Below are 11589 nucleotides of genomic sequence, written 5' to 3'. Positions count from 1 at the left end.
GATGATTTTGGGGCTAGGTGAGTTTGCACTATTTCGAGGCGGCCGCAGCTAGTATAGCCCTCATCAGTACATTGTATTTATTTCCTGTCCATTATATTCCGGACGGATGTTGTATTTTATTTCCTTATCAGTAGATGCTCATGCACTTGTGACACCGGGTTCTGGGATGGTTTGAATATGGTATTGACTACGCATCATTTAAATTTGATTTGAGATTATATTCTTTAAAATTGCTAAATTTGAAGGAAAATCATAGATTGCAGAAGTATTAAAACGAGAATTTGATTAAGTAAATTTGTTAGCTTGCCTGACAGCAGTGTCCGGCGCCATCACGACCCTTAGTGCATTTTGGGTCGTGACAACATGGTATCAGAGCACTAGGTTCCTAGGGTCTCACGAGTCATGTGCAAGTCTAGTAGAGCCTCGCGGATCGGTACGGAGACGTCTGTACTTATCCTCGGGGGGCTGCAGGACTGTTAGGAGTACCTCCCTTTCTTGATTCCTTATCGTGTGATCTGATACTTGGAGGCGTATGCCTTTAATTCATTCCTACTCAATCCTACGCGGCGCGAAGCGCTTGTTATAAATCGATAATCCAAAAAGCACAATGGTACTACGAATGCGGTGCGGAATGTTTCTCCCGGTATAGTTGATGGGATTATTATCGTCGCCTTATGGAAGAATATTTTATTATTCCAACTCAGTAACGATACTTCTGAGGGCTTTGAGGCTAGGCACCAGTTGCCATGATGCTTAAAACGATTGTTCTGCAGTAGTGATATGATGGTAGGATGTTGCCCACGTGTCGGGGCTGTGAATGACTTGAAGAGAGGTCGACACAGTGCTTAAGCAAGGGATTTAGTATTTTATTCCCGGAAGGCGAAAGGCAAGCGGACTAAGGATGGTCAGATGTGGGCTGGTGGAAGTAATGAGATTTGGTATTTGCAAGCGTAGTGGATTTTCCTTCTATGTTGGGGTGTTGTTGTCCAAATTGAACGTATTAAGTGTGTCGGTGTTATAATCTTCTACAATTCACCTTGGGGCAAGATATTGTGAAATAGTATCGGAGATGCAACTGTCAGATACCGTAGGGTGCGGTGGTTTAGGATTTGGATCAGTATTTCCAATGTTGGCGATTCGAGAAAGATGACCTTCGGAGAGGTTTAAAGTTAGTAGCGATTTGTGGACTTAAGTGCTATGAAGATAGATTTTGTTAAGGCAACAACCGAGCAGCAAAGGATGAGAAATGCGTGCGGGAAGTGTCAGGCGGAGTTTTGAACTTCTAAAAGGTCGGGTGTATGAAGCAAAGGTCAGGTAGCTGATTAAAGAAGTGAGTTTGCCCAAAGTGGGAGAGCGGCGGATGCTGCATATGGGCTTGGTGGTAGGATGGTTACGCACCTTAAGGAAAGTCTGGAGTGATTTGGGGATTATAGTGGCCGGCGATTGAAGCCTACGGATTAATTAGAGGTATGGGCTATCATGCGGCAAGAGATTTGATATAATAGGACGAAGATTCATGAATGGAGAAGGATACAACATAACTTGGGATTGGAGGAATATTGTCGCGCATTTAAATGATGTCCACGAGGGGTAAATGGACCTGTGCAGCTGGAGAGTGAGCTCAGACTCAGGACGGGTTGTTGATGTCGTAATGATTGTACCCCGTGTAGCAGCGCTGGAAGATGTCGGGAGTGATTTCTATAGGTAGTTCATCCCTGTGAGCAGGTTAGCGATCGCATGGTTGGCGAGCTTCTGCAAAGAATTCTAATGGTTATACAGCGAAGGGATCGATCGTGCGAATGTTGTTGATAATTCTTGGTGTAAAAAGGGGGTTTCTATAGTAAAATATCGAGCATGTTGGCAGTTGGTTGCGAAAGGATTGTGTCAATAGGAGATTAAGAATCCTGGTAAAATCCAAAGTTGTGTAATAGTGGCTTCGGGCTAAGTGGGAGAGTTCCACCGCCTATGATGGGGTTGCATAGTTAGCTATTTGCGAGGTTTCTGGTTATTAGCATATTGCTGAGCTGTTTCAGCTACGGAAAGGAACATAAGTGGTAATTCGAGCTAATGAATTGTCGAAATGCATGCTATGGTTGGCCTTATTGGCTCATGTTCTGACTTGGGGAAAGATTCAGGATTTATGCCTTGTATAAATGCAGGTTTCAAAGGAAGTAATTCCGTCGGGTGCCTCGTCGAAAGGGTATTCATGTGTTATAAGATTTATGAAGTTGATTATATTTGGGACCAAGTCAGAGCGGGTGGCTCTCAGTAACGGTCCTAACGGATTCAAAGGAGGTAAAGTATGGTGCCTAATGATTTCGAGCCTATAAGTACAGTCAAGAATCAAGTTGTGCAGCAGCTTATGAGTGGAGGCTCAGAATGTTATGTGATGTTTTGGCCTGCAGTATAGCACTTGAGAGGAGAATGAGAAGAGATTTCGGATTTGTAATAGGATTAGCAGAATGGTCATGTCAGTTGAGGGTGCGAATATGCGCGCAAGGAAGGTATGAAGTGGTTCGCGGGATTTGAGACAGCATGGTTTCGTGATTCAAGGTAACTCTAGATGAGTGCAAATAGAGTATGTGATGTGTGGACGGAGTTAGTATTATCTCTAAGGTAATGAAGGATAAATTGGAAGAAGATAGATTGATTGGCCATAATTGAATTTGGCATATTGGTGTTAGTGATCAGTTTCCTCAGCGTGATCGAGTTATGCAAGTGAGTTGTGATGGTGCGTATCAGGCTTGTCAGCCGCCGCAATTGATGTTGTTCAGAAGCATACTACTATTATGGCTTGTTATGTGGAAGCAGAATTTCCGGAAGGGTTATGGTGGCTTAGACCAATACTTAGAGATTTGCATATTCTACGGTTATGAGAATTCACTAGTGTGACATTATGGCTCTCCTGAAGTGAGTTAAGTGAATGTTTTTATATGATGAAGTGCTAACCTATTAGTGATTCCGAAGCTATGATGAAAGGACAAGTTCTATCGTATGCTGGCATGTTAAGTGCAGTGAATGGTATGGAATTTGAAGTGAAGATCAAGGTAGCAGCTCGGCGTGAGCAAGGATGTCACGAGCTCAGATGAGCAGGAAAGGAGTTTCGATGTTTAAGGTAAGTTGGTATTGTCTTCAGCGTCACCTGAGATCGGTGTTTGTGGAAAGGGTCTTTGCGTCCTAGTTAATGATTCTTGATTGCTTTTCAGTGTTAGTGCGGTCTGTGGTTTGGAGGTACGACCCAACTACTTGTTATGGAAGGTTGTGGGAGTGTTTCCCCTAGGAGGATTGTATAAGTGTGGCAGATGGTCACTTGATTGATTGAAGAACTTAAACCGAGTATGAAGATTTGTGATGATATCGATAAGTTGAGAATATGTGCCTGGAGGGCACCCAGTTACTGAGTTGTGGACTGTGGATGAGTACTCCGGTTATGATGGTTGTTCTTGTGTGTTATGAGAAGAGGGAGATTAATATGGACCTTTGAAAGGTTATTGGTTTAGTTGATATGATCGGGATCGACTTGAGGTCGGTGGATGAATTTAAATGTGAATATGGGCTCTATGTCAGGCCAGTTGTGTTCATTTCAGTAATGTGCTCCTTGTGGAGGAGTAGTCAGGGTGTTATTTCGCTGTCGGATATTTCGTGTAGTGATACGTTGCGCCGTGTGGGTTGTGAGACGGCTTGAGAAATTGCTTACGTGCTGAGGATCCGCGCAGAAAGGATGTTATATGAGCCAAAGGGCTCTTGAGATTCAGATTGTATATTGCACCTAAGTTGTGCTTGGGTTTCTTAGCTTATAGCGCTAGATGTTCCCTCAGGGATGTTATTATGCACTTAGCCTGCTTGTGACCGAAATTTGATATTTTATTGTAATGGGCAAATTGTGCTCGATGTGCAATCTCCTTATGTGAGATCTATGTTTGGATCGGGTTGCGCGCCGCAACAGTGTGATATTGAGTATAGTTTTCTATATGCTATTTTCGTGCGTCTCGCTTCCTATTTTTCTAAGGAAAGTCCATATTAGTGCGGGAGTTAGGTAATTCCTTCCAGAGTTCGTGTTCCTTGGGTATCGCGTTCGAATTGATGGCCTATTGGCACATTGTGGCGTCATATGTGACTTTGATTATGTCCGGGGTGGCTTATTGATTGAGCAGTTCGTACTGGGTAAGATGAGATCATTGGATTCAGGATCAGTGCAATCTGACTATATGAAGTACATTAAGGAGCTAAGACCATTATTTGGTTCAGAATGAGGTGATGGTTATTGTCAGGAGTATAGACCCAAATGATTGGTTGATTCGGCAGTTGATTATGAATTTCTGCACATCTCTTCCGTTGTGGCACATTGTAAGAGTTAGAGTAAGGCCTGTGTATGTCATGGGGTGCAATGGGAGCATCAGATTAGTAGGATTTAGACTAAGTTGATCAGAAAAAGGTTATTATGGTCCGGTGAGTAAGATGCTAGGTGTGAATTCGGCAAAGTTATGCAGCTATGTTTGAGCAGCGTGTGGTGATTAAAATGGTGACCTTATGGTGGAAACAGGTCGGGCATATAATTCCGGATGTTGGAATTGGGCTTTAAGGCGTATCTGCTTGAATAAAAGAGAGTATCTTCAGAATTGATCGAGCTAATGTGCTCAACTGAGTTGTGGTAGCACGGGAAGGCGCATGAGAAGTTAACCAGTGATTTCGAACTACTTCAGTGTAGTTCTCAGCATGTTCGAGGACGAACGTATATTTAAGTGGGAGAGAATGTAACGACCCGACCGGTCGTTTTGAGTTCTAGCGCTCCGTTCAGCAGCCTAAGGTCGTGAGCAGCTTCATTTCAGGCATTGTGACTTGTGCGCGTGGTTGGAATTGAATTTCGGGAGGTCCAAAGTTGATTTGGAAAGAGAATTCTCATTTCGGAAGCTTAAAGTTGAAAGAATGAACTAGGATTGGAATTTTCAGTAAACGGCCTCGAAATCGGGATCTGAAGGTTCCAGCGGGTTCGTATGATGATTTCGGACTTGGGCGTATGCCCGGATCGGGTTTTGGATGACCCAGGAGCGTTTTGGCGCCTACTGTGGAAGTTAGCATTTTAGAAGAAATTTCATAAGTTTGGCTTGAAGTGCATTTCAGTGTTATCGTTGTCCATTTGGGATTCCGAGACTGTGAATAGCTTCGTATGGTGACTCTAGAGTTGGGAGCTCGATCGGAAGTGAATTCGGAGGTCCGTAGGTTATTTTGGAGTCATTTGGCTAAAGATAGAAATTTGAAGGTTTTGAGGAGTTTGACCGGAAGTGAACTTTTTGATATCGGGGTCGGAATCCGATTCCGGAAGTTGCAATAGGTCCGTAATGTCGAATATGACTTGTGTGCAAAAGTTGAGGTCAATCGAACGTGATTTGATAGGTTTAAACATCGGAACTGAGGACCGCAGATGCGGTCAAGGTACCGCTGAAGCGGAACCGCATCTGCGGAGAATGGGTCGCAGAAGCGGATGGGAGTATCTTGGAAAGGACCGCAGATGCGGTCAAAGTTCCGCAGAAGCGGGACCGCATCTGTGGGTGGCAAGTCGTAGAAGCGAGAAAGGGGTGGCTCAGGAAAGACCGCAGATGCGGCATTTTAACCGCACCTGCGGAACCGCAGAAGCGGCGAAGGAACCGCAGGTGCGGAAACAGCTGGAGCAGTGAGGTCTTTTAAGTTCGGGGTTGAGTTCATTTCAACCCCATTTTTCTTCCATTAGAGTCGATGGGGAGCAGCTTTGAGGTGCCATTTTCGTCACTCATTGTGAGGTAAGTAATTTATGCTAGCTTTGAGTTAAATATCAAGTTTATACATGGATTTAGGCAAGGAAATTATGGAAAATTTAGGTTTTGGTGGAAAACCTAGAAATTGGCATTTCTTGGAATTTGGCCACGATATTGAGTATGGAATTTAGAGAAAATTATATATTTGAGTTCCCAAGGTCATGGGTAATCTTTATCTTCAAAAAATTTCGGATTCCGGGCACGTGGGCCCGAGGGCGTTTTGGTCAACTTTTCGATCGGAGTTAGGAATTGCTATAAATTAGTTTGTAATGAATATTTGAGCATAAATTAATGGATTTGCGTAACCGTTAGCTAGTTTTGGAGCATGGTGCATCAATTGGGGTCCTCGGAAGGGCATGGATTGCCGATTATGGATCTTCGGAGCGAGGTGAGTCTCCTTTCTAACCTTGTAAGAGGGAATTGTCCCCATAGGTGAAATAATTGATTATGTGCTCCTGTTTGTGGGGGCTACGTATGCACGAGGTGACGAGAGTCCGTGCGTAGCTACTATTATGCTATTGTCCGGGTAGTCTAGGACCCAAAAGCATGCTATACTTTGAATAATTGTAATCTTATGGATAGTTGAATCGCTTAATCCACATCCAAATAGTAAATGAATTTCTAACAAGATCTAAACCTCATTTTCGTAAATTGTTGAAAGAGAATTAGCTTTTCCTTGAATAATTGCCCCATGTTGGCTTCTTGATTGAATGTCACTATGTATTTATTTTGGAACGGGCCGAACGCCTCGGCAGATTAAATAGATGCATCTATAGGCGCGTCGTCGACCCTTGGCAAGTGCACAGTTTATTTCTGTTGGATCGGGTCGTCGCCTCGGTGTGATTGTGCATGTTATATTGTTACTTGAGAACTGTAAATGTGAAAATTGCCCTTCGTGGCTTGATATAAATTGAGAAGATAATAAAGAGTAAACCTTGAAAGTCCTTGATTATTTGTTGAAGTCGTTTATCTGTTTTCTGGCTTCGTGAATTAGAACTGCTATATAAATCCATGATTTCCTCACATTTTTAGTATATTGTCAATTGACCTCTAGTGAGTGACGAAGTTGACCATCTCGTCTCTACTTCTTCGAGATTATGCGGGATACTCATTGAGTACACGTTGTTTACGTACTCATACTACACTTCTGTGCATTTTTGTTACACAGGTATATTTATTTCTAGCAGCCACCGGGCATAGCAGCGCGGATGATTTGGGGCTAGGTGAGTTGCACTATTCGAGGCGGCCCGCAGCTAGTATAGCCCTCATCAGTACATTGTATTTATTTCCTGTCCATTGTATTCCGGACGGATGTTGTATTTTATTTCCTTATCAGTAGATGCTCATGCACTTGTGACACCGGGTTTTGGGATGGTTTGAATATGGTATTGACTACGTATCATTTAAATTTGATTTGAGATTATATTCTTTAAAATTGCTAAATTTGAAGGAAAATCATAGATTGCAGAACTATTAAAACGAGAATTTGATTAAGTAAATTGGTTGGCTTGCCTGACAGCAGTGTCCGGCGCCATCACGACCCTTAGTGGATTTTGGGTCGTGACATCAACTTCTATCCCTTTAGCAGTGATTTTATGTCCTAAAACAATTCCCTCAGTAACCATAAAATGACATTTTCCCAATTAAGAATTAAGTTTGTCTCTTCACATCTCTTAAGAACTAAGGTTAAGTGGTGAAGACAATCCTCAAAATCCTTGCCGAAGAGTGTAAAATCATCCATGAAAATTTCAAGAAAATTTTCAGTCGTGTCAGAAAAAATTGCTGACATGCAACGCTGAAATGTAGCAGGAGCGTTGCACAAACCAAATGGCATTCTCCTTTATGCATATGTTCCATGAGGACATGTGAAAGTTGACTTATCTTGATCTTCTGGTGCGATTGGTATTTGGTTATACCCTGAATAGCCATCAAGAAAACAATAAAACTCATATCTTGCAATTCTGTCTAACATTTGATCAATAAATGGCAAAGGAAAGTGATCTTTTCTAGTGGCATCATTAAGACGTCTATAATCTATACAGACTCTCCATCCTGTGACGGTCCTGGTAGGTATTAGTTCATTATTTTTATTTTTTATCACTGTCATACCTCCTTTTTTTGGTACTACCTGAACAAGACTTTTTTAACAGTAAAAGGAATGTTAATGTGAATTTGTTTTAAAATCTCCAAAAACTTTGCAAATTGATTATCAAACTTTTCTCTTTTCATCTTTTGTGGGAAAGGAATTGTAACAGGGAAAGAAGTCAAATTTTTAGTATTTTTTTCTTCTTTTTTCTTGGCTTCTTTCTCTTCTGATGGTTGAGAGGGTATCTCAACATTTTCGCCCTTGTCTACCTGTTGTTCTGATTGATTCTTTTCTAGTCTGTTTGCATGGGGTTCATCAAGAGTCGTACCTGACCGTAAGGCAATGGCCTTAAGGTGTTCTTTTGGATTTTTCTCTGTATTACTCGGTAAAGGACCGTGAATCTTTTCAGACACAAGAGTTGCCAATTGGCTTAACTGAATTTCAAGATTTTTTAGAGCTGAATTTTGGCTTTCCATTTTTTCATCAGTAACCTAAATGTACTTGTACAAAAGGTCATCAAGGCTTGGATGGCCTTGTTGAGGCTTTTGCTGATATGGAGTTGTTTGCTGATAAGGCCTGAAATTTTGTTGTCCACGATTTTGATTTTGATATCCGGGTAGACTCTGTACCTGTTGCTTTTGGTAATTTTAAGAGTTTTCAGCACCATTTGCATTGCTCCATTGAAATCCTGGATGTTTTTGTGCTAATGGACTTCCAAAAGGATACTGCTTGTATCCGATGACATTGACCTGTTCATCATTTTGATTGGTTGCTTGACATTCGTGGTTTAGATGGTTTCCTCCACACAAGTCACAAGCCTCAGACTGGCTTGGTTGTTGTGTATTTACCTGAAAAGATTCAAATTTTTGTGCCAAAGAGACAATCTGTTGTGTTAGTGTATTTAAAGCATCCACCTGATTTACTGTAGCAGCTTTCTTAATGATTACACGCTCAGATGGCCACTGTATGGCATTTTCAGAAATTTCATTAAGCGATTGCAATGCTTCTTCTGTGGTTTTTCCCATTATGGAACCTCCTGCAGCTGCATCTATTACATTTCTAGAAGATGGTTTCAAACCATGATAAAAAATGTACAACTGCATATGTTCAGGAACGTCATGATGTGGACATTTCCTTAACATTGTTTTCAATCTTTCCCAAGATTGATAAACTGACTCAGTGTCAGTCTGCAAGAAGTTAGATATATCCTGTCTTAACTTTGTTGTTTTAGCAGGGGAAAAATATTTATTTAAAAATTTCTGAGTCATTTGGTTCCATGTGGTAATAGACCCTTGCGGCAAACTTCGTAACCAAGTTTTGGCCTCTCCTTTTAAAGAAAAAGGAAATAGCCTTAACTTAATTGCTTCAGGAGGTACTCCATTATACTTTGCAGTTTCAACTAATTCTAAAAAGTCAATTAAATGACTATGTGGATCTTCACTTAGATCACCAGTGAAAATGCAAGATTGTTGAATTGTTTGAATCAGGCCTGTCCTGATTTCAAAGTTATTGGCTGCTACTGGAGGTTTCCTGACACTAGATTCCCAGTTAAAGTGATCAGGTCTAGCATAATCCCTTAGGATTCTGTTTGCTGGTCTTGGCGCCACTTCATCAAACTGCTCCTCTACATGAGCTGGTGGTGGAATTTGTAGTGGATTGTTATCATCTTCTAATTGGTGCTCCATTCTGTTACAAGTTATGTTTTGAGACGATATTTGTCCTTTCCTGCACAATCGCAAAGTTTTTTCAATTTCAGGATCGTAATTGGCCAACTCTTTTGCAGAAGAGCGGGTCATAAACTATCTGAAATTAAAGTAAAATAAAGACAGTTCCTAAAATAGTAATAGATAGTTTTAAAAATGAATTAAAAAAAATTAGTACGGTAATATTATAGTTAACTAAAACAGTAAGTTGTAACTAACCATCAAAAGAAATAATATAATACTAATTACGTTATATGGAAAAAAACCAATAATAAATCAAGTATGTTGAAGGATTAAAGTACTATCAATTAAAAAAAGTTGAATAAAATATTATTTTATAAAGATATAGTAAAAGTAATAGTTATAATAGTAATATAGAATAGTACAAAGGATACTCTTAGAACTAGAATAGTAAAAACAAGTATTTACAATTATATAATAATAAAAATAAATAAAATATAACTTAAAAAATGAACAAAATAAAAAAATGAAGATTGTAGAATNATCATTTGATTTAAAACTAGTGACGATTAAACTGAAATATCTTACCTGAATTGTGCTCGAGCGTAGTAAAAACTTCGTGAGAATATTTTTACTAGAAAATCAATAATCTTACCTTCAACAATTTCTCCGTGAGAATTAAACTGAGGAAAGCAAGATTACAGGCTTGAAACAATAATCTTACTAAAAATTATTTTAACTCTAATATTTTGTGCTCAAGTATAGTAAAAACTTCGTGAGAATATTTTTACTAGAAAATCAATAATCTTGCCTTCAACAATTCCTCCGTGAGAATTAAAACTGAGGAAAGCAAGATTATAGACTTGAAATAATAATCTTATTAAAAATTACTTTTACTCTAATATTCTATTCATCAGTTATTATATATTAATTTTGCTCCGTGAGAATTACAAAATTTATATAAGAATAACTTAGATATAAAATATGTAGATGTGATAAATAATGATTAAAAAATTATCATTCCATCACAATATGAAATGTATATAGAGTTTCAGGCCAAGAATGTATTGAAACTGAGATAGTATTATAATTATATCAAGCTTCATCAACTATCCCAACAAAAAAAATTACTCCATTATGAAGTAAGAAAAGCTAAAAATACTTTCAAAAGACTAAGAATATTTTTACTACAAAGAGAAATATTAGAGGAAGAGACCAAGATTACTCTTCTCTTTCTCTTTAGAAACTTAGAAAAAACTAGATAGAAAATTGGATACAAGAGGATGCTTTTTCATCTACAAACATATGGCTATTTATAGGAAAATTCCTACAAGGCCTTGGTGAGAAATTGCAATATAATATTAATATATCATATGGCCTTGATGAGAAATTGATATGGCAATTTGTCTTGATAGATTGGTGAGAATTTGCTATAACTTTGTATCTCTTGACTTTGTCTAGTCTTAGATGAAATTGTCACGGATGCATCATTCTTCCCTTGAGCTGTAGTTTCTTTCTTTTTCTCTTTTTCCATGTATTCTTTTTCCTGCAAGAATTGTTAGAAAAGTGCGAGAATAGGATATAAATTGGTCATGTTTTATATCTAAAATATTATATTTCTTTATTAAAATATAAGAATAATTTATTTATATCCATCACATCTTCATGTAACAACACTAGAATTCAACACAAAAGCAACAACGAATACAACACACATAATCCATTGCGAAGCGCAACCTGATCCCACCGTACAACACACGGCCTCCCTTATCTTACCATATCAATATCAAGAATCACATATAAAATCCATTGCGGTGTGCAACCCGATCCCACCATATAATCAGAATCAATATCATAATCCTCCCTTATTTCACCATATCACAGTTTATCGATATCAAGTATACGTACACAATTATTGCGGCGCGCAACCTGATCCTACTGTATCAATATCAAAATTCTCCCTTATTCTACCATATCCCAACCGTTGTGGCGTGCAATCCGATCCATAAATAAATTCAATAAATAAAATCAACCCGATAACTCAATT

At 39.2% G+C, this 11589-nt stretch overlaps 1 protein-coding gene across 1 annotated transcript; it reads right to left on the bottom strand.

The window, feature by feature from the left end:
• Window positions 7497-9416, bottom strand: LOC109228300. Its single transcript, XM_019393452.1, has 2 exons — window positions 8508-9416; window positions 7497-7709 (listed from the first exon to the last, which is right to left on the bottom strand). The coding sequence occupies exon 1, from the start codon at window positions 9144-9146 to the stop codon at window positions 8526-8528; it is 621 nt and encodes a 206-aa protein (XP_019248997.1). The 5' UTR covers window positions 9147-9416; the 3' UTR covers window positions 7497-7709; window positions 8508-8525.

This window comes from Nicotiana attenuata, chromosome 6 (assembly GCF_001879085.1).
Source record: "Nicotiana attenuata strain UT chromosome 6, NIATTr2, whole genome shotgun sequence".
Lineage (NCBI taxonomy): Eukaryota > Viridiplantae > Streptophyta > Magnoliopsida > Solanales > Solanaceae > Nicotiana > Nicotiana attenuata.
This window is presented reverse-complemented; position numbering and strand designations above follow the sequence as displayed.